We start from the raw sequence: 23,129 nt of genomic DNA, 5'->3' as shown, positions 1-23,129 counted from the left end.
GCGGGCTCTGCTCTGCCTTGGCACCCTCCGGACTGCGGCTCCCATCCTCCGTGGCCAACGTGGCCCGCGCCGGCTGGAGATGATGGGGGTTGTAGTCCTGGAGGGCGCCAAGCTCGGGCGCAACGCAGCGCGGCTGGCGTTGACATTCCCGCCTCGAAGCAAGTCCGCCGGTTCAACGTGCTTGGGACGGCGAGCTCGAGCGGCCTTTCCCACCACCGGGGCGGCGCGGCCGCATCCCGGTCCGCTCCGGAGTCGGTCCTCTTGCACGCGGCGGGGCTTCCCGCGGGCACGCGTGGGCGACGCGGCCCCCGGGCTGCCGAGGGCGCGGGGCGAGGAGCCCCTTTCCCCGCAGGGCGCGCGGTGCCTTGTTTTTCGCCTGCCCCGAAGGTCCCGCGCGCTGCCTCCCTTCCCGCACTAGGGGGCAGCAGAGAGCGGCGGCCGGGCGCCCCCAAACTTTTTCTCCTGCGCGCTCCCCCTCCGCTGCCTTTTCCTCTCTCCTGAGCCCAGAGGCGGAAGGCTTGCCTCTCGCCCTGCAAATGCGGGACCGCGACCCATGCTGGCCCCGCTCCGCCGCCGCCGCCGCCGCCGCGCCAGCCTCGCCCGGCCTCTCGCCCCCGGGCAGCGTCGCGGGGCACTAGGGGCAGCGTCCGCGCGGAGGGGGGCCCCGCGCCTCCATGGCACTCGCGCCTGATCCGTGAGGACGAGCGGGCGAAGCCCAGGCGGGCCGGCGGCGCGGGCGAGCGGTCCCGGGATCATGCGAGATCCGCGCTCCCCGGCGCCGTCTTCCTCTTCTCCCCGCTTCTCCTCCTCCAGGCACTCGCGAGCGGAGACTTAAATGGGCGTCGGAAAGCGGCTGCCAGCGAAGAGAGGAGTCCGCGGAAGAGAGCGAGAGAAAGGCAGGCGAAGAGCGGGGGAGCCGGCGGCGGCGCGCCCCCTTCCCCCCCGCAGGGCTGCGGAGCCGAACCCCGCCGTCGGCGGAGCCAGTCGAGGGGGGCGTCTCGAGGGAAGGATGCACCCCCGGGTCGGCTTTCTGCGCGGTCACTGCGAAACAATGCGCTAAGGGAGCGGGATGAAGCTGGCGTCGGAACCGCTCCTCCAACTCAAGGCAGCGGCGGCGCGGGGGTGAGTGCGGAGCCGGCGCGCCCTGGGGGGAGCGGGGGCGGCCGGGGCGGCCCTGCGGGGGGGGGGGTGTGCTGCGGAGGGGGCGCCTGGCCGCGAGGAGCGTGCCGAGGGGGCGCGTGTGCAGAATGTGGAACGGGCTGGTCCTTGCTTTGGGGTTCAGGACAGCGGTGAGGACCCCCATCCTACTCAGGATGGGCTGACAGAAAGAAGAGAAGCTGGAACTGGGAAGGTGGACTCAGACTGTGCAGCTGCTGGGGGGGGGGCAGAGGAAAGGGGGAGCCGAGGATGGGGGAACCCAGCAGTAGTGGCAGGGGCAGGGGGGTCTCTGGTGGAAGGTTTTCTCTTCTTGCTGCCTGGGGTGAGGAATACCAGAGTGGAAGGAAACCCCTCCGATGTACAAAGCTGGCTGGGCGTGTGTGTCAGAGGAAATAGGATACAGGGCTGGGCGCCCCATTGCTCTGTAAAAGAGGCTTGAGGGAAGTACAGAGCATCTCTGACATGTCTGTTGCCCCCCCCCCCCCGCTGAGAAAACCACAAACAAACCAGTCGGGAAAGTTCTGACCCCTCCCCCGTATGTTTCTTGAAAGTGCCTTCCTCCTCCCACGGAAGCCTTGAGCTGCCCCATAGGGACCGGGGCTGGCAGCGAAGGGTTAAGTCTGCTTCCTGCGTTGCTGCATATGACAATGATTTGCAGACGCTCCCTGGGTTGTGATTGTGCTTTAGGGATTCACCCTCTGCTGGGGGGGGAGCGGGAAAGGAAGGCGTTTAGTAGCGCAGGATCAGGCCAGTGGACAAGGCTGCGGTGCGGCCACCGCCCCCAAGTGGCAGAGCAGGACGGCTTCCGTGGGTGGCTGGGAGCAGCTCCCCGAATCCATGATGTCTCCCAGCCACGGAGGCTCTTGGCTGGTGGTGGCCGACGGACGCCTAGTGCAAGAAGTGCCAGGGTCGCCACAGCGTCTTGGGTTAAAGAGCCATGCAGGTGTGGCGGGAAACCTACAGATGTCTGGAGAGCCCTGCCGGGTTAGACGTTCTCCTCCTTCCGGTGTTCGGATTAGGAGCTGATGAGTGAGGGCTTCAGATCAGTGGGAGGATTTCTTGACTCTGCCAAGTGGAACACAGAGCGGGCCCTCTTTTGGACAGCTTGAAGAGGGAATTTGAGGCGTACCTGGAGGACGAAGTGGCTGTCGGTAGCCGCTTGTCCTGAGGGCCGCATGCAGCTTGCAGGATCCAAGGTGGGAAGCCTGCATGCACCAGCCGCCGGGGAACGTGGCATCTGCCACGAATGTTTCTGGACCCCCCCCTTTTATGCCCTCCCAATTGGTGGCACATTGCTATGGATGCGAACGTAGAAGTGAGGCCTGCAATGGAAGCAGTGCTGCCGTGCACCTCGCAGTAGTGAGGAAGGAGGTGTCCAGGTGAGCAGCAGGCACAGGTGCCTGCCCAGGTGCTCGCGCTGGGTGTTCTCCCAACCTCTTAGGCATTTTTATCTTTAAACTGGGCTTGGATCGGGCCCACTTCCCGTACAGGGTGCCTCTGAGTAGACCACTGTGCTCCCGAGAACACAAGATCTTGCTGGATGAGGCCGAGTACCCAAAACACTGGAGAAGAGCAGAATGCAGCAGGACGTTTGTGAGGGGAGGTCTCGATCCTGTGGGACGCTTGTAACCCAAGGGGCTGGTAGCTGAGGGCAGCGCCTGAGCTCAGCATGCAGAAGGGTCCTGTCTCAGTCCCGTTCCCCTGAAAGGCCTTCCCAGAGCCATGTCCTGGGTGTGCAAACCCAGAGGGGAGATGAGGAGGGGCCCATGGTTGCACCTGAAGGCCCCAGGCTGGATGCCCATCACCCCCAGCCTGGACCGCCTTGGGCGCTGCCGTCCGATGCTTCAGCACATCGGGCAAAGCTGGAGCAGTTAAAGCAGGGCTGCGTCTTGTGGTTTGCGCGTGTGTTTTGGGAAGGGAAAACTGATATTCTCGGAGCCGCCGTGCCAAGTCAGCACACGGCCGGGAGGGAAAGAGCCAGGCGGAGCCTCCGCAAGAGCGCTTCCGACATGCCTCACGTGCTCCTCGCATCTGCCCTGTGCAACATCTGTGGCACATTTGACGCACCGGTTGAGATTACCCGTGCCAGAAGGTATCTGTCAGCCGTGTGTGCTGGGCTAGCAGAGGATCTGTGCCCAGGCATTGCTGCTTTGCCCAGACTTGGCTTCGGCGTGTCTGGAGGGCTTGGTAATTATTCACCCTGCCTTGTGCCTGGGCGTACGCGCTCTGTCTGGGTACCAGCCATACCTGGGGGTGCTGGGGAAACACCTGCCTGGCGTTGCAGCTGCTGGCGAACGGGAGAGGCCGCGACAAGCAGCTGCGGGGCAGATGAACGGGAAAAGGCAGTGCCAGAACAAAGGGGCTGTGCTGGGGGAGGGGCTGGGGACACTGGGACTACCAGTTAGGGAGCTGTGGGTGATCTGCCCCTTTGGATGGCTGTGGGGCACCTGGAAAGCTAGGGGTGAACACCTGTTCTGGCATCTGACCAACTCAGGGGTGTTGGGTGCATGGCGCCCGGCGGTTCAGAGGCCAAGTGCCAGGAAGTTCAACTTCTGCCAAGGCCCATGCGGCTTTAAGCACCCCAAATGGTGCGCATGAACCCACTTCTTCATCACATCCTGCCTCAGGAAGAGATCAGTATGACTTTTGTAGCTTGCGCGTTTTTGTGATCGAAGCATTACGCTGTGCGGGTTCGGAACGCACCTTACATTTCGCTAGCGAAGTCAGCAGGTGTCTCTACGTTGCCCTTGGAATCCATTTGCGTCTCCCAGCCCAGAGGAAGTGGGTAGCCAGATGCAGGATCCTGCCTTCCGCAGCACAACAGGGACGAGGAAAGTGCCCAAGAGGGAGGCCGAGTGAGGCTGTGGTCTGGGAGCTCAGGCCACTGCGAGGACGTTGACATTGGGCTCCGGGAATACTTCCACCGTCCCATTTGGCTTTGTTTATGCGACAGGCAAGCATCACCGTCCTGCACATCAGGACGATGATGTGGAAAAGGAGCCCGCTGGGCTTGCTGCAGTCCCTCCTCCTCCTCCTCCTCCGTTTCCTTCCGTCTCGTTTTCCAGGTGGTGTCTTCAGGGAGACCATGGGTGGCACGAGGCCCCTTCTTCGCCAACTGCTCTTGCGGGCTGAATTTGGCTCCCTGAAGCCACTGGGCAGCTTCAGTTGTGCCGACGCGGCTCCCTTCCCGGAGCGCAGAGGAAGGAGGGGAAGATGGTCAAGCCCCCATGCCTCCTGCTCCAGAGGTGACCCAATGCTCCCTCCTCCCGTCTGTCCAGGAGCTTCCCACATGTGTGTGGGGGGGGTCATCAGCTGGGCAGCACTGCCCTGTTTGGGGCAGCCCCCCGAAGAACTCTGGGGCAAGAAGCTTCTGACCATCGTGCCAACCTGGGACTGCTCTTTGCCCTGCCCCTTGGCAAGAGCAGCCCCAGCTGTCCTCACCCCCCACCCCACCCCACCCGTGCAGCCGCCTCCTTCTGGGGTTTCTCCCACCACGGGTTGTGATGACCCAGCAAGCAGCTGCGGTGCGCAGAAACCTCTGTGCGTCCCGCATTCGCTCGCCACGGCTGGGCTTGCATGACATGCCGAGCAACGCTGCTTTTGAGACTGTCGCTTTCTCCACCTGTCCGCCTTCACCGCTGTTTCCATCTGCACGGTCCATGCTATCTTAAACGGGGTTATGCTGTAGACCACCCCCTGAGACCCCCAAAGAGCTGTGCCAGTCGGGAGTTCACCTGGCAGGCTTGGATGGACGCAGATGGGCCGGCCTGCGAGGAGTGCCCCCTCAACGGAGAACTGGCACACCTGGCGGGCGGCATGTCAGGATGGAATCCAGTGTTTACATGTGTAGACGGAAAAAAGCTGTCCAAATGTGAACGCTGAGAGCTGGAGGACCTTTTCTATGCAAGCAGGCGTAGGATCACAACCTTACGGACGCTCTCTCCGAGGAGGGCTTTCAGTTTGAAGAGGGTAGGAGGAGCAATAAAACATGTCCGTCCTTCTCCCATGATCCGAAGCCGTGCGCTTCCTTGAAGCTAGTGTGCTCCTGCCCCGTCTGGGCTTACCAACCAGCACGGCTTGTGAACGTGTGTGTGTGTGTGTTTCTTTCTCCCTCCACCTCCCTCTTTAAAAGACCAGGCTCCTGGGGTTGAAGATGTATTTTAAGCTCTCCTTTTGATGATCTTGCAAAACTCCGTTGGCCCTCTGCTTCTGGAACCTTACCCTTTTCGCAAAGACTGAGCCATCTTTCATAATTCAGTTGAGTCACCTCTTTGGGAGCATTGCTCCAGTTATGTGGGATGGATGTCTAGACGAGCAGTCATTTTCTTAAGCTCTGCTCTAAAATGCTGGATCGCCATCCTGGCCGAGGACTGGCAGAGCATGCCCAGGGTGGCCGTGTGTCGTCTTTCACAGGGGAAGGCTGACAGAGGACTGTCTAAGCAGGCAGTCTGATCCAAGTCCAGCCGAAAGAGAAAGAAACCCGGGACAGAAGGGAGTTGCTTCAGAACCCAGCAACTGTGGCCAAGCACTCTGGTCAAGGGCTGCCAAGTATTGCACCTGGTGCAGGCAGCAGAACTGGGGGTGTTCCCAGAAACTCCTGAACACCTCTTTAGCTCAGGAAGCCTCCCACATTTTTCTCAATATTCTTTTTTTAATATGCTGTTTTATTCTTTTTATCTTGTTAAAATAGTGCTGTTCCCGGCTTCAGAATCTGTTCAGGCATGGAACTATATCTAAACACTATAGAGCAATACATTTCTATTTAAGTTATAATAGCTGTTTCTAAACCTGCTTCTGTACAGGTGCATTAGCATAAGTTATGCAAAATGTTTTTGTCTCCTCCTCACAATGGTTGGTGTTGCCTTTCTTCTTTTTTCGTGGTTGGTGAGTGGCCGTCCTTCCTCCATTCAGGGGGAGGCGTGGTGGATAAGATGGAAAGGAGCTGCCGCTCTTACGCAGGGCAGGCGTTCATGCGCTTGCCTTCCCTGTTCAGCTTCGCTTCTCCAGACCAACCCTTCTCATCAATATTTCCTGATGGGACTTTTTTTTTTTTTTTGATGTCATTCCCCAATAAGCTGCATCTCGTTCAACATTCCCCAGGACTGCCCTTTGCCGCATCCGTGCAGATTGGAAAAAGATCTCTGTTCTTTCCATGTTGCGTCTGCTGACCAGGTGATCAAATCCCGCAGTGCAAAAGCCGAGGGGAGATTTATTCTTCAGGTTAAAGGTGGATACAAAGGTGTGTGGAGGGATGTGCTTGTCTCACAGGGTTATTAGCTGTTTGGAGTACAAGTTGTTGTTGTTGTTAGTTGCGAAGTCATGTCCGATCCATCGCGACCCCATGGACAACATTCCTGCAGGCCCCCCTGTCCTCCACCTTCCCCCGGAGTCCACTCAAGCTCACACCAACTGCTTCAGTGACCCCATCCAGCCCCCTCATCCTCTGCCGTCCCCTTCTTCTTTTGCCTTCAGTCGTTCCCACCATCAGGGTCTTCTCCAGGGAGTCCTTCCTTCTCATTAGGTGGCCAGAGTATTTGAGTTTCATCTTCAGTACCTGGCCTTCTAAAGAGCAGTCAGGGTTGATCTCTAGGACTGACCGGTTTGATCGCCTTGTGGTCCAGGGGACTCGCAGGAGTCTCCTCCAGCACCACAATTCAAAGACCGCAATCCTTTGGCACTCAGCCTTCCTTATGGTCCAGCTTTCACAGCCATACATTGCAACTGGGAGAACCATAGCCTTGACTATACGCACTTTTGTCGGCAGGGTGATGTCTCTGCATTTTAGTATGCTGTCTAGATTTGCCATAGCTTTCCTCCCCAGGAGCAAACGTCTTTTAATTTCTTGCCTGCAGTCCCCATCTGCGGTGATATTGGAGCCCAAGATAAAATCTGTCACTACCTCCATTTCTTCCCCATCTATTTGCCAGGAAGTGAGAGGACTGGATGCCATGATCTTAGTTTGTGTACAACAGCCTTTCACAAAAAACAGATCAGAGGGACAGACGTTAAGAGGGGCTTCCTGGGCCCTTGAGCAGATTTTAATTGGGCCATTCCAAACCTGTTTTTCTACCTTGTTGGAGCCTCATTTTGCTGGGGATGGGGGCAGGGAGGGGTCTGCAGAGAGTGGGGAAGCTGGTATGATCTACAAGGAGGCTGTTGGTCAGTAGCAACTGCTGGGGATCATGGGCAGGGGAGTGCTCTTTTGCTCACGTCCTGCTTGGACAAGAGGGGCTTTTAGTCTGGGATCTCCGTAAATTCTTCGGCGTAATACGAAAAAAAGGAATGATGAAAATTCTGCAAAAACCATTAATGCTTGTCAGCTGCAGGTCTGGTAATTGGACGCAGTGTTTGCTTTATCCCTGAACATGAGAATTTAAAAAAAAATTTTTTTTGCCTGTATGCACGTTTTTCTTCTTTTCCTCCAATGTTTTTGGCACCTGTCCCTGTTCAAGTCTCCTAAACTATTGGCCGGCTGCAAAAGCAGTGATTGGAAAATTAGTGCCAGTTGGAACCTGCGGTGCGTCTCCGTTTCTGCCTGCCCGTTTCATTTCTGCAGAACTACAAATGTCAAAACTTCCCTGAAGTGTTGTGTTGCTTGGAAGGGAATTTGGGAAATGGCTCATATGTCTTCAGAATTGCTCATACCCCGTTGTGCTAAGGCATATATAGGCGTATTGGTGTTGGCTCGCTACACAATTGAGTTGCGTCACAGCCTCGAAGAAGCGCACCGAGCAGCAGCAGGGGCTGGGCTGCTCAGGAGCTGGGGATATTCCGCTGCGAGGAACGGCTCTCGCGCTTGAGCAGGCGAGCGCTTCCAATAGCAAGCACCGCCTTGGCGTTTGCAATCCCCCTTTAGCTCCTCCTCAGCTGGTGTTGTGGCGGGAGAACCTAGGATGCGTTTTGTGCTCGCAGAAGGTCCCACGTTCAGCCTTCTGTCTTGGAGTTGTACGAATTTCTGCTCGCAAGACTGGAAAAACCTCCTTCCTCTGTCAGAGTGTTGGGCTGTGTTCGGCCGTTTTCAGCCCAATTCCCTCCAGATGTTTTGGACTACAATGCCCAGTTTTCCTGGCCATTGGCTGTGATTGCTAGGGCTGATAAGCGCTGGAGTCAGGAACACATGGAGAGAATCCATCTGGGCTGGGCTCGGTGGACCTGTGGTCCAACTCCTTGTATGGCAAGCCGCCATTTATCTATCAGATTAGTCAGTGTTGCTTTAGGTGACGTGGGTCTCATGGCCTCACACAGGAATGGTTGGCAGTGTCCACCTCTGGAACAGGAACTGTAGCTACACTCTGCATCAGACGTGCTCACTCGTAAGAAGGTAAGCGCTGTGGTTAAGACGACTGGCGCACCAGCCGTGGAGTCCAACGGGTGGATTTCTACGAATCTGACCTGTCATTTCCATTATGAGTCGTATGCCTGCATTGTGTTTATATGCAATCATACAAATGCGTATCCTCTTGCGAGAAACCCATAGGCCTCTTCCACTCCATCTTTCCTTACAACAACAACCTGGTGAGGTGGGATCGGCTGAGTGTGAGCGACGGGTCCTGATTCACCCAGGGAGCTTCATTTCTGCACGGGGATTAGAACTCAGACCTCCTGGGTCCCCAGCTGACCACCTGAAGCACCACACCGAATCACGAGATCCCACTCACACACAGATCAGGTTTTCACTGACTCACATGGGCTAATTTGTGTTCGTGCAAATGCGCCCTAGCACGGCACTATCGATGAAGACACGTTTCCACAAGTGCTCACCAAGGTACCTTAGCACAAGTCTGTGCCTGTCTGGGGGGCACATTGGCACTAACTCAGGTAGGACAACGCTCAGGTTCATTCCGCCACTGAGGGAGGAGGCCAGCCTCTGCAGTGCCCATTTAACAGAATTCGTATGCCCCTAGCAGGGTGGGATCGAACGGAGAGCCTCTCCTGGCTAGTTTGCTGACCGTGTCCTGGCCAAGTGGGTGGCCATGAAAAACCGCAGGCAGAATGTGAGTTGTACGGCACCCTTCGGCTCATGATTCCCAGCGACCGGTATTGGGCAGGATGTGGTACGCTTAAGCGCCTTTTCCAGCAAAGATTCTTTTTCCCAGCCTGCGAACCCTTTCCCCCGCGATTGCCAAGTTTCTCACCTGCAGCCCCAGGCCTCTGATGCTTCATTAGTTCCACTCAGGCAGTCCGTGGAAAAGGTTACAGACAAGTCAGGAATAATTGTGCCTGGCCTGCTCTTGATTTTTTTCTTCATTCCTGACAGTGGGAGTCGAAGCCCTTTTCGCCAGGACTGGATTACCCAACAAGTGAATGAGGTCTTGCTCTAGAAATGGTGCAGCCAATCTTACCAGCAGAGCGTTTTCTTTCCCTTAAAATGTAGTGGCTCACGGGCAACTTCTGAGCGGGCTGATTTTCATGCTAATGCAGCGTTAGAAAGGGGGGTATATGAGAGGAATACATGGTGCACGTGTGCATTGATTCTGAAGAGCAACACAATGTCACAGTCGAGAGTAGCTAATCCATGGTCATAGCCACCCCATTCTCGGATTGAAGTTCCGTCTCTTGGAGCACAAGGGGGAGGTATCCACAGAACTGGACTTCGGAAAAATCCCAGCGGGAAGAGCCCTCCCTCCCCAAACTGCCGCTGCTGTTTGGGTGCAGAGCGCCGACTGACTTCTCAGAGGGCAGGGGGAGAACGGAATGGAGCTCTGAGAAAGTGGGCACACACACCAAGCGGGGGCTCCCCACGCCGCAGCCTCTCATTGCCGCTTCGTCTTGTGCAGAGGGATTGTCACCCCAAATGCATGTTGGAGCCATTCTCAAACGGAAGCAATTGACTCACACTCATGTTTCTGCCTCTCTTTCAGGGGAAGACCTTTTCTCTGGACCGTTTTCTATTTTACCTGTTTCCTAGGATTTGCACAGGGAAGTCCTGAAGGTAAATTTCACCGATTTGGTGTTTTTCTTTCCTTTTCCAGGGATGGGAGAGCGAGCAGGTGACGGGGGACAAAAGCCGAATCCAGTACTTTAAGTGTGCGTGTAAAGTGAGGGCCTTGACTAAGGCGTGCCTTCCCCTGGGGGTGTCTCCTTCCAAAGACGGTGGGATCTCCATCGCGAAGGCCATTTACTGGCTCCTACAGGTGGAGGAAGCAGAAGCCAGGCGCCCTGCCAGATCAGAGACAGAGAGAAGGAGGTTCAGTCCTGCAGGAGAGGTCATCTTGCAGGTATCCTCAGCCCATGTTAAGGAAGGCTTTGCCTGAAAGCAAGTGTGATAGGATCAGGCCACGATGGCAGGCGGCATGTCCTGAGGACAGGAGGAGAGTCCCAAGAATCAGGGCAGAGTCATTTTGGTCTGGTACTGTGTCTGCACGATGGCTTCCTGGTCGCGTGGCATGAAGCGCTCGTCCACAGCAGTTCCCAAGCAGATGGTCCTCAGCGCCTCTGTGCTTCTCGGGCGATTGTCCCTGGAAGCTGCTGATGGCCATTCCCTAGGAATCGGTCTGAGCCACCCGCAGAATGGGTTACCCGCGTTTCTAGAGTCAAGAAGTACCAGGCCTGGAAACTTGCTTCTTATGGGGGTTGGGCTTAATGGACCTTCTGAACCCCATGGTTCTGGGATGGTTCAGTCCAGCAGTGGGTGATACGTGGTCCCTGCCACCTTCCTCCCCTGGATTGCCAAAATTAATGGTCCCCCCCCCACCTCCCCATTCATCATTTCACCTCTATGGGAGTTGAAAAGGTCAGATTTATTCATTCTAAGCTGAGTTTTGAGCTATTTGGGAGAGTTCGCTGCCAAATTTTGTTGGTGTGCTGCCCAAGTTTTGCTACTGCTGAATTTGGCGATGGAGTGGTAAGAAGGCTGTGTGTGTGTGTGTGGGGGCAGTTCCGGGGGTGCAAATGCCCCCTGGGCACCTCTGAGTTGCCCAGCCTGAATGAGCAGTAGACAAGCGCTTTCCATAGCCACGGTCTTGCAGTGTTCCTTTCCCCGTGTTCCTGCCGTACCTGCCTGTCACTCCCAAGGTGTGCAGGAGACGGTGCTTCTTGCCCGGAGGAGGCACAGATGCACCTCTTGTTTCCGTCACGGCCCTGTTCGGCTAGCTCTTCGCCTAGTGCTCCCTTTCCCCCTCCGTGGGGGGACTTCGTCATGCTGCAGATCTGATGTGCCTGCACCCAGAAGAGAAGGTCCACCAACCCAGGTCGCCCTGTCCTCCTTGCTTTCCGGATGATGGCATATGGAGCTTTCCACTCGGCTGCCAGCCCAGAAATGTTATAATGGATTCCATGTGTGGCTGGCATTTCCCTCCAGGCATTGTGAGGGGGACCGGTTGGCTCCCCTGCCTTTCCGAAGGTCATTCATGTGACTGGGTTTTCTTTCTTTCTTTTTTTTTAAAACAACAACTCAACAAAACCCTCCAGTGATATTTCAGCCAAGTTCTTTTGACTTTAAAGAAGCTGGAGAAATCTGCCATGGATTCAGCTGAGTTCCTATTTCTATGAATCCAGCCCACGGATTCCACAGCAGACCAGCTTTTCCCAAGTCATACCGATTCTGGGGACTTGCAGACTAGTTTTTGCTAAATAAACCTAGTCATAGAAGAACATCAAAAATGGAAAAACTGCTTTGGAACAAATGCATGTTTCCCCACCAAGGCTAAAGTACAAAACTGTGCATTTTGGAAGGGTGTGTTCATTTGCACACCTGCAGGCTTGTCCGTGAGTTCTCAAGCTCAGGAAATTTTTTAAAAATCTGACCCCATCCATGAGCAAAGGATGGAGTGAAAGGCAGTGGATAGTCCAGGAAACACAGATGGAATGGATTTAACAAAACCCAGACATCCTTAATTGGCTAATAATTTTCTAGAAAAAGCTAGGAAAGGATGTCAAAAGGCCAGGGGGTTTAGGGTGGTCTTCCTGACACAGTGTCCCACCCACAAGATCCAGCCAATCAGACCACTCTTAAGATAATGGGGAAAGCTGAACAGCTAATAGGGTGAAAGCCAGGAGGGACTTTCATTTACAGTGGGCCCTTTCCTTCCTACAAAAATGGATCCATGTTTTATCCTCCCAAGAACCTCACAGGGAGACTAGAGTAGCCACCCCGAGACCCACAGGGCTAAGTGCATGTCTGAACGTGGCCATTCAGCACACAGTCTAACCACTCACTGAGCTGTCCTGAACGGGAGACATGAATAAGGACTGATTCACCCAGGCATGTCTGTCACTTGGGTTACTCATGACTTAATGACGAGGGGCACCGTGAGTCTCTTTCATGAAGGCACACCCTTGCTTGAGGGGGGCAGAATGCCGGTGGAGGCACAACTGGTCACGAGGAAACCCCAACGGAGTTGTCCCCCCCATGACAAACGCCTTGCAGAAGCTACAATGCTAGGAATCCCTTGTGAAACTTCCCCCAATTTCAGGAGGACCAAGAGGAACTTCTCTACTGCTTCCGCAGTGGTCTGCTTGGAATGCGGTATCTCTGGAGCATCCGCTCGGTGGCCGGAAACCTCCCTGCTCCAAAAATGGCAAAGCCATCCCTCCTGGATTGACTTGGGGTTGACAGGATTTGAGCAAGTCCCGTTCCTTTCAGCAAGACGAGTCTCAAGATGGTTGTGCAGACTGGTGGATGGGGACCCCACTCTGATTCAAGGCTGGATCTAGGTTGGAGCAGGGGGAGTTTACCAATGGCTAATGGTGGCAGGCCTGGTATTGCTCACGTGTGGGGAATTAAGATGGCGGCTGGTTCCCAACCGGCTGGCGTGGGAGACTGCAACCAAGTGTTGGGGAAGCTGCGGCTCTGCCTGCATCTGCCCTTAGATCGCCCGAGATTTCGTGTGGATAACTCGGCTGGCCTTAACTGTTTCTAGCATGCCAAAGAATGTGGATTGTTAATTGATTTATTCACTCATTCTTAATTCAGGCTTTCTCCAAGGAGGTTAGGGCAACATAGATCCACGTTTTGCAAAATTATTCTCACAGCAACCCTATGAGGTGAATAATAGTGAGAGAGAGAGAGAGAGAGGGGGGGGTGGTTCAGACAAGAGAATAAATCTCACTGAAGGGCTGAGTGTGGGTTGAGGCTGGGCTGTTACTGAACCGTCATTGGTTGTTGACAAGCTTTTAGTTGTCCGGACCCAGCTGTGCTAACAATTCATGGCTTGCTAACCACTAACAACCCACAGTTTTCTTATTTGTGGTTAACAAAGCATATTTTATTAGCTTGACAAGCCAAGTTCCACCCACATAACCCAAGTTTTAACAGCCTAATGTCAACCTGTACTCCACTTGTGAGTGTGGGTTATTGTGCTGTCTGAACCAAGCCACAGTGACCAACCCAAGATTAACCAGTGGGTGTAATGGTTTGAGGCAGGATTTGAACCCAGGCCTCACTAGTCTAATATTAATTAATGCCGCTGCTGTTTGTGGAGCTTTCATTTCACTTTTCCATCCAGTGCCTGCATTGTTCCTCCTTATCTTCTTGGATTTAATCCAAACTATTCAGGCTGGCCTTGAGGCAAGCTCTAAATTATATCATCTTGCTTTAGAACAATACGGAAAAGCGTGTATCTCTCTCTCTGAATCAAAATTAAGAACATTTCTTAAAGCTGAGCCATTAATTAGTAACTGCAGAGCAACATTAAAAAATCAAAGGGGAACAAAAAGTATTATCTGTGCATTCAGCACATGTAAAGATTGTCACCCCCCCTTCCAATTTACGACTTCCTTGCATAAGTGGAGAACATCTGGTGGAATCACTTAAGCAAACATTTTTCCGTCTGAGTTGTGTGTGCTGACTTTGAAAAAAGGGGTAACAAACCTTTAGCTCTCTTTCTCGCTCTCTGGAATAGCCATTTTAGTTTGTGGTAGCTCTCTGTGCTGTTTTTCCACTCTTGGTAGACCTGTGGAATGCCTGCATGTTTTTGGTTTGGCATCAGCTCCTTCAAACAAACGCTCAGCCCCCTAAGTATAAACTTATTGTTCTTCTTTCTTGTATTTCTTGCTCACTCTTACAGCACCTGTACAGTTCTCAGGGTGGCTGGCCTTGTTAGAAAATACAGTGCAGCGATTATATTAAAATAGAAATGTAGCCTCAAAGAATCGATGCTGCCGGCATGGCCCCCCGAAACTAGGTTCAGCCCTCGGGGTGAAAGAGGTCCTGGCTTTGGATCCCAGGCTGGAACTTGGATTTAATGGAGGTTGTGAATTTCTCCTCCAGCTTGTCGTATTCTCCTTTGGAGGTGGGGTGGGTGGATTGTTGAGAAAGGCTGCTTAAGTGAGTTAATAGTTTATCTGACTAGTTAATAGACTCTTATCTCTGCTGATCTCAGTGTGGGGGAAGTGGGTGGGAAAGGAATTTAGAAATGACCCCTGAATGGTGGAGCCTTCTAAGTAACATAAATTGTGCCTCCCTGGATCCGTTGTTGGATGCAGTTGGTACAAGACTGGGATTCAGCAGTCTGGATGAGGAGCTCCTAAAAGAAACCTGGCTGTCCTGCAGAAGGATTTCAGGTCTGCTGGACCACAGCTCCCATAATTCCCAGCCAGCTGGGCCCACCAGGTGTCCTCTGGGAAGCCAACCAGGGGGGCATGGCTACAATTGCACCTTCCTAGCATCCTGGAGGGAAGGTACAGCCTTTGTGGCCAGTGGCTGTGCCCCAGTGCCATCCAGGTGTGGCTTCCACGAAGTGCTTCTGAGCAGAGCCACTCTCTCCTCCACATACTTTTTGGGGGAGAAGTTGGCAGAGCCTTGCGCTGTTCGATGGAAGGAGGAATTCAGTAGCAAGCAGAAATATTCATACTAATAAACCATGCTAGCGGTATCCGTCCATCATACCGTCTTCGGAATGAGAGACAGTGGCACGGGAATTTCCGTGCTCCTTCCACTTCTCCCGGAAACAGGTCTGTCGTCTTGCCTGCCATGGAGACTGGAAGTGCTTCCAGCCACCTCACCGGTTCCTCTTTGATTGAGAAGGGGGGGGTGTGGGGTGGGGATGGGAAGATCACACCGACTTGGCTTCCTTTTGGTGATTTGCCAAAGGGAAGGAACAGCACTCATCTCTCTTCTTTCCAGCTCGAGAAAATTGCACTCATCAGCCGGACCAAAGTTGGCCACCTCTGCCTTTCATATTTGCTTGTTTTCCTTTCCAGCTCCAGAAATGCGGAGAACTCAATGGGTTGCGTAACAGTGCAGGAAGAAAGAGGCTAGATGTCCCAGAATATTTTGGAAGTGCCTTTAAAAATAGCTCTGATTGCTACTCTGCTTCCTAAGAATATAATTGTGTTCCCATGGGGTCAGGCTGATGGTCTTTCTGGTGGACTCCTGGAGCTGTCCACACCAAAGCTGGTCTTTGCTGCAGCTCCTCCGTCACTTGGGACTTTTTGCTTTATGAAATGAATCGATGGAAGTCCAATCAAGGAGTTGTGGGGTTTACTTAGCCTTCAGACAATTCCCCTGTAAAAAATATCCCACAACTAATGCTGTGATTTTGGCAAAATAATGTGCTGCATAGATCTCTTTTCTCTCGTCCGGCAAAACGGAGTTTAGGGGATGGCTGACTTAGCTTTTGCTACATTTGGTTTTGAGTAGGAAAACTCCACAGGGGGCAAAGAGTTGATGAGCCACCCTGGGAGAGGAACAGGATTCTAGCCACACTTCTGATTTATGTCCGGCAAAATGCAAACCCTCCCTTTGGAGAGGGTTTCCAGGCCCATGCACTGGATCCTCCGCTGTGGGGTAGAGAAGGAGTCCAGCACGCTTTCCTCCGGCAGTGTGAAGGACAGAAAGTCAGGCTCATTGAGGCCTTGGCATGATTCTGTGAGGCTTTACTTTCTGTCTGGGAAGCAGGTGCGCGTGATGTGAAAGCTGCACCTGGTCACGGCACGTATGGCCACATTTGCATTTGGGGGTCAGCCACGCCGGTGTGTGACGCGGTCTTGCCGTGGGTCGCTGAGCAGCATGGAAGCCAGCAGCGTGTGGGGAAGGAATCCTGGCCTCCTGGAAGGGCTGCTCACACCCAGCCAGAAGGGAGGGACTGTGTAGGAAGAGGGCCCCGTCTCAGAGGGGCCGCAGACCGGCACCCATAGCTACCCCCTTGCTCCCTCCAATCCACCAGTTCTACCACTGACCACCAAAATAAAAAAAGGTCAAGGTACGAATTGGGAAATAATGCAAGTAGAAATGCCACGTGTTCCCCCAAAGGCAGTGATTCCGGGAAATAAAAAACAGGAGGGAAAAGTTAGCTATAAAACACCCAACCTGCTACTCTCTGGATGTGATATTTTATTTATCTATTTAAAACGTTTGTACCGTGTCTGGCATCTCAAGACGGCTTACAATAAGAGCAATAAGAGAACGAAACAAACACAGCACCTACCAACCACGACACCCAGAACCCCCGGCAATTCTGGGGGCTGTAGTCCAGGGCAGCCGCTGTGTGCCAGCTTGGTCCAGCCCTCTGTGGATGGTTGGCGGCCGCCTTCCCGTGCCTGACTGCTCTTCATCTCTTTTCAGATGTGGACGTTCTCCAGAGGCTGGGGCTGCTGGGCCCCAGTTCCCGCTCCGTTCCTCAGGGAGTCATCCCGTTCAAGCTGGGCGTCATCCTCACCCAGCGGGCGCGCGTCGAGGTGCCCGTCCGGGAGGTCCTTCCCGCGGCCTTCGGCACCGACGTGGCCCTGGTGCTGAGCCTGTGCTCCCACCGGGTCAACAGCGCATTCCTGTTCGCGGTCAAGAGCAAGAGGAAGAGGCTGCAGCTGGGCGTGCAGCTCATCCCGGGGAAGGTGATCGTCTACGTGGGCCACCAGCGCTCGGTGTACTTCGATTACAATGTTCACGACGGGCGGTGGCACAACCTGGCCCTTGACATCCGTGGCCAGGAGGTCACCCTGCTCACCTCGTGTGGGAAGCAAAGGGTTCGTGCGGATCTGCAGCACAGGAAGGACAAGGCGCTGGATCCGGGGGGGTCCTTCCTCCTGGGGAAGCTCAACCAGCACTCAGTACAGTTCGAAGGGGCCCTCTGCCAATTTGATATTTATCCTTCTGCCAAGGCAGCTCAGAATTACTGTAAGTACCTGAAAAAGCAGTGCAGGCAGGCAGACGCCGACCGACCGCAGCTCCCGCCTCTTGTCCCGCTGCTGCCGAAGGAGCCGAGAGCTTCCGAAATGAACGCGCCTCTGTCAGAGCTCTTCTTCCTGGGCTCGACGAACCTGACCACTGTGCTTCCCCCCTCCCTGCTCTCCAAGGCCCCCACGCCCCAGAGGAACAGGGAAGCGGGGGCTGCACCCACCTCCACCGCCGCCACCACCTCCGCCAAGCCACCGGTCCGGCCACCAACCACCAGAGCCAGCAAAACCGTAGCCACGTCCTTGCCCCTCCAGCCGGGAGCTGAAGCCCAGCTGCCTACCCAGACGCTCCGTTGGGCTGTCACAGTAGCCAGTCCGACGTCCAAAGCAGCTCGCCAGGCCACCGCAGCCCCCGGGGCGTCTCGTCCCGCTTCCAACGCGAGTTCGGAGAGAACCCATTTGCCTTCCAAGAAGGGCTCTCCCCTTACGCTCCCGAGCACAGCCGCGAGCTCCGAAGCAAGCAGCAGCGCAAAGGGGGTGGCAAAGGGGACCAAAAGGACGGGCAGCGGGGGCCAAAGCAGAGCTGCCAAGCCCTCTCAGCTGCCTACCACTCCGAAGCCCTGGACAAAGACGACCACGGAGCGTGCGTCCAGCAGCTTCCCTCCAGGGACCCCGAAGCGCCGGCTGGAGAGCGTGACGCAGAGCCCCGTACCCAAAAGGTTGTTGACAGTCACGCCTCCAAAGAAACCAAGTCTCGCTGCAGCCACCGTCACTTATACTAAGCCAACTCCCAGAGCGGTTTATCCTGTTCTCAGAGCAAGTGTGCCAAATGCTAATTTAACAACTCCGGCCGCCACTGACGGGTACCAGCTGTTCGACCCGATTGGACCCACTCCCTTCCCATTTGTTGTGGGGCTTCCTGGGCAGAAAGGAGACCATGGTGCTCCGGTAAGTGAAAAGCTTTCTGAACTCAAGTTGTCTGGGCAACGGGGCACCACGGTGTGCGTGTTATGCTTTATGCTCCTATCAGCTATTTCACTGCACCTTGCCATTTCCGCCTCCAAAAGGTGTCCTAAGTTTGGGCTGATCTGTGGAAGATCCTAAGTAAAATTGTTCCTGCAGTACATTCTGTGTTCTCAAAGAAAAAATCACGGTCATAGAAAACGTACCATATTTACGGATAGGGCTGGGAAAGGCCAGCCAGAATTTGTCTTCCTGGATATCTCAGCTTTTCTGTGTAGGGTTGTTCTCACCTTCAGACATAAAGCCCCTTCGCACACGGAATGGGTTCAGCCATGGGTAGATCTCTTTGTGGGCTGGTACAGGCCCCTGCGTGCCCTCCACCCCTGCACTGGTTTGATTGAATGCTTCGGGGTGGACTTGAAAACCCCATAATCCACTTCGGCATTGACTGGTGCCTCTTCAGGGCACCTCATGGGACCTTGAATATTCATGTGAGTGGGAAAGAATGTAGGTTAAAGCAAGACCCCAAATTCATGTTTCCCAGGTTAAAGCAAGACCCCAAATTCATGTTTCCCAGGTGAAAATGTGGGTTGGAACAGTTATTCTTCCAGTGATGCAATTTTCTGAATTTTGCAATGCGTTTCTTGATTCTTAACATGCAGGATGATATATTTAACAAGGAAAGTAGCGCAGAAAAAGGCACAGGTTTGGGCAAATTACAGACAAAAAGAAATAGGAATTTTCATGCATAGATCATGGCAGGCAGGAGGAGTGGACTGGTGACCGAATAGCTGCAGGACCGACAGAGTCCGAAGGAGGCTAAATCGGTCGTTGCTGCGAGAGAGGCGAGGGGTCCGTTCCGCTTCTCGAGCAGGCTGCTCCTGGCGAGGACCATCCTGAGTTGTGCAGCTGGCGGGGCCGTGAGTGTCCGTGGATGTTGGCTTGGCTTGCTCTGCCGGGCCGGGTCCAGTGCAAGAGAAATTTTGCGCGTGGTTTGCCCCCGTGGCCGGCCTGAGCCGCTGGGCTCTTCTGCAGCACAGCGTCTGTTTTCCTGCTCATGCACAGCCCTTCCGGCAGAGCTGGGTGGGCCGAGCGAGAAGCGTGCCGACTTGGCCTGCTTGATACTGAAAGTGAACCTACCCCGTTTGCAAAGCATCATTGCTATAAAAAGGCCCCATATAAATGGTTAATCACCCCCTTTTGCCAGGGAGCGGTCACGGAGGTCACCTGCCTTCCTGGAGCACTAATTTATCTCTCTTGCGCAGCAATGCCTTTTCCATGTGCTGCTCTCTGGGGCTCAGCCAAATGAATCACGCTTCTGTTTCGGCATCAGACAACTTGCATAACCTTCCTTAACATAACTGCTGTTCTGGGGAGTTTCATGGCATCTCAGGCTTGGCCAAAGCCTCCCCAGACATCTGCAAATGGCAAGCGCTGAGCTTCCCCCCGGGCATGTTTTAGTATTGGTTGGATTGCAGGGCATCAAACACGACTTGGAGAGTGGCTGCTATGCTACAGCAACCGGTGCTCCGGCACCATTCAAGGCAGCTTTCCATGTTGCGGTTGAATTCAGCCCTTTATTTGGAACCATAAGGACTAGAATCTTACCTCGGGTTTTGATGAAGGACTGCCCTTGCTTTGCACGCAGAAGGTCTCAGATTCTGTGTGTGGCATCTCCAGTCGGGGCTCCCAGAGCGGCTCCCAGTGACTCAGGCTTGGATGCACATGCATCTGTGAGCCAGAAAACGTGCGTACGTCTTCATGAAGCGTCGCCGCTTCGATCCTTGTGGGGCCAAACAAACTAGTGACAGTGTCTTTTCAAGTCCTGCCAAAGGCCCAGTCCAAGTTGAAATGTCTGCATGTGTTGCTCCCGTGAGGCTGCTTCTGAGTAAAACAAAGCAAGAACCAAGCTCACCTTTCAGGCAGGTGGGACCATGGGCTGCCTCCTTTGAACTCGTTTTGGCCCCATAACCCCCTGCCCCCAGTGCCAAATATTGGCTAGAAAGTCACTGCTAGGTTAGGGTGAGAGCCCCAAAGCCTGAATGGAAATCTCAGTGTCTTCCTGGAGACCCCCACCTCCATTTTTAGGGAAGGTTGTATCTGGCTTCCACTGTGACCAATTCCAGGAGAGTGATAAATCCAGAGTCCTCCGAGAAAAGCTGGGATGTGAATGCCCCTTAGTCCGTGAATCATTGGTGCGCTTCTGTGGATATGAATTACAGCTATTTTGCCGTAGTTGGTGGAAAGATCAGGCATTGTGGAGAGGAAGCAATGCAGCCCTCAGTTGAATTTGACCTCTGAAATAAAGTCAGCGCGATGGCGATGGAAAGGGTTCAGCCACATTCAGCCGAGCTGCTTTGACCTTTCCGGAGCCTCTCTCTCTCCCCGTCTCGCTTTCTGTAGTACTTTGTTGGCCAGGGAGAGTGAGATGACATCTTGAGAAATGTAAGAACTTAGCTGTGATGCAGCCAGACAATGCATTTTCAGAATGCAGATGCTAATCATAAATAGATCTTTGGTTGAGTAACTGCTCTGGCACTCTCGGGCGGGCGTTCCTGATGCGGCCGGCCTTTGCGGCCAAGGCTTTTCCTGACCATGTCTATTCTGCCTCAGCCAGCCCATCCCGCTTCAGTCAGGGAGCCTGCAGGGGCGAAAGCTGTGCTTCCCGTGCAGCACCGCTTCCCAGATGTTGCTCATTTGGCAGGCAGTGGCGAGCAGAACAGTGTGGGGCTGTGGGGAAGGTGTCCAAGAAGGAAAGAGCGATTGGACTGGGCTCTAGGATAACTTAGAGGATGCCCAGATGTGTGGCGGATGCACCATCGGGCTCAGCTCAGGAAGCAAGCGTCCCCAAACTGGTACCCTCCACGTGTGCCGGATCACAGCTACTCTGAGTCCCAGCCAGCATGCCCAATGGTCGGGGCCGAGAGGAGTCGCAATCCAAAGCAGGTGTGTGCTTGCGCGCACAGGAGGCATGCAAGGATGCCTGGATTGTGGTGGAATCTCTGGGCATCCAGGCCTAGCTGGGTGGCTTTGCCCCGCCGCTGGAGGTGGCTTCCACACGGGCAGGGAGCCACCCAGGCAAGGCTACACCCCGGTGGTTAAGGAGCTCTCCATGGTCCTGACCCTCTGGCTGAGGTGGCTGCTGGTCCATGTTGACGTTGATAGGCTGGACGGACCCATGGCTCGATTCAGAATGAGGCAGCTTCTGCTGTTCCAGCCCCTGCTGGGGCACGTCCCTTCGTCTCTAGGATCTCTCCAGGGTTCGAGGTGACCATGGCTCTGCCCATTCTCTTGCTCCCAGACGTGAGAGCTGGGTTAGAAAAAAGAATAATAAATCAGCGAACAGCACAGCATGAAAGCATTACTGACACGTGCATGAAATAATCTATGGATAATGACCTGCATCTTGTGGCTGCGAGGTGCCATCAAGTGGTCTCCGACCCATGGTGATGAGCGTTCTCCAGAGCGTCCCGCCTTTCACAGTCCTGCTCCGCTCTTACAAGCTCAAGGCTGTGGCTTCTTTATGGAATCGACCCATCTCGCCTTTGCTCTTCCCCCTCCTCTTCTGCCTTTGACTTTCCCTAGCATGATGGTCTTCTCCAGCATGTCTGGCCCTCTGATTTTCTTTCAGTTTTGTCCCCATTGTCATCTTTTAAAGCATGGAGCCAAAGAATTAGGGAAGGGTAGAAGCAATACTCGCTGCGTGCCAGTATCTAGAAATGTCCCTTTTTCAGTGTTCGGGGAAGAAGTGCTGATGTCCTACAGCCCTGTATGAAACCCACACAAAAAGGGGCACCATTTTGGGGGGGGGGGGGGGGGGGGGAGCATATATTCCCAAATCTGTGCTCGCCTTTGAAAAACGTGCTGCTGTTTCTTCCACAGCGTGCATTTTAACATTCACTTTTTAAAAAAGAAAAGCATTTTCATCTTTCATTATAGGGAAGAGTTTTGAAAAATACGTGTGGGGATGCACACTTTCCCCAGTCAAGCAAAAACGGGGGAAAAGGAGGTTGTGGGAAATTGGGAGCAAAGGTGAACTGAGCTTTGCAATGGGATTTGGAGAATGACCGCGTGCTCGGGCTGCCCCAGAGTTCCTTTTCCTCCTCGTGCGTAGAGGGAAGCCAGCACCACTTGATGCTCAGTGATGCAATATCCCTAAGTAATATTAATGGCAATTGAGCAATTGTCTGCAGAGTGGAGATGGCCAGATGGCGGGCTTGGGAGGGCAGGCTTGGGGTGTTGAAAGTAGTCTTCCCAGGTGGCCCATGTCCCTTTCCCTGCGGGTCAGATACTGCTGCTTTGTGGTGTGCGCTGGAGTGGGAAAGCACGCCTTCTTAATGCCCCAGGGAGCAGACGTTTGCTTAAGCCCTTCAGAAGGAATATAGCAAGTGGAAATATACAGTGCAGCACTATATGACTATATCTGGTGCTGAGCAGGCCTTCGGAAGTATACACAGTTCTCAAGCTGAACTTTTTCTGCTCCGTAAGCAGAGCGTTCGCTTGCATGCATCGCTTAGTTCAAGGGTCTTGCCCGACCTCAAATTGCTGCAAAAGAGAAAATCGATTTAGCTTTGCCCGGTGCATGGGACAAAATGTTCCCCTGAGGAAGGCTCTCCTTTCCTTGCCATTTCTTTCGTTCTTTAGTTTATTTACAGTATTTTTACCCTGTCCTATACAAACATCCCCGGACGGCTTACAGCATAAAAATATCATAACAATGAATAAATGCAAAAAAATAGAATAACAGAACTAGTATAACAGAATGTGACAGAGGATGACCATGTTAAAACCTAGTTTTAGCAACTCCAGGTGGCTTTGATTGTGTTTTGTGCACATTGGAAAAATCCGGAAGGTGCAAACTTAAGGTTGCTGTATGCCAGACTGTTTATCCAGTGCAGGATCCATATAAGTGGCAGTGGGTGATTTCTGAAAGAGAGTGTGGGGAGGCAGCCATT

The 23,129-nt window shown here is 54.0% G+C and overlaps 1 protein-coding gene across 1 annotated transcript in view; it reads left to right on the top strand.

The window, feature by feature from the left end:
• The first annotated feature begins 1,020 nt into the window (after window positions 1-1,020).
• The window catches only part of COL27A1 (collagen type XXVII alpha 1 chain), a 165,651-nt gene continuing 143,542 nt past the window's right edge, over window positions 1,021-23,129 (top strand). Inside the window, exons 1-3 of the mRNA XM_044439980.1 lie at window positions 1,021-1,122; window positions 10,020-10,090; window positions 16,664-18,159. Of these exons, the coding sequence (XP_044295915.1) occupies window positions 1,070-1,122; window positions 10,020-10,090; window positions 16,664-18,159 (1,620 nt within the window). The 5' untranslated portion in view covers window positions 1,021-1,069. The remainder of the gene's footprint in view (window positions 1,123-10,019; window positions 10,091-16,663; window positions 18,160-23,129) is intronic.

Source organism: Varanus komodoensis, unplaced genomic scaffold (assembly GCF_004798865.1).
Source record: "Varanus komodoensis strain SLA01 unplaced genomic scaffold, ASM479886v1 scaffold36, whole genome shotgun sequence".
In the NCBI taxonomy this organism is placed as follows: domain Eukaryota; kingdom Metazoa; phylum Chordata; class Lepidosauria; order Squamata; family Varanidae; genus Varanus; species Varanus komodoensis.
The sequence above is the reverse complement of the archived record's forward strand: the minus strand, read 5'-3'. Positions and strand labels throughout refer to the sequence as shown.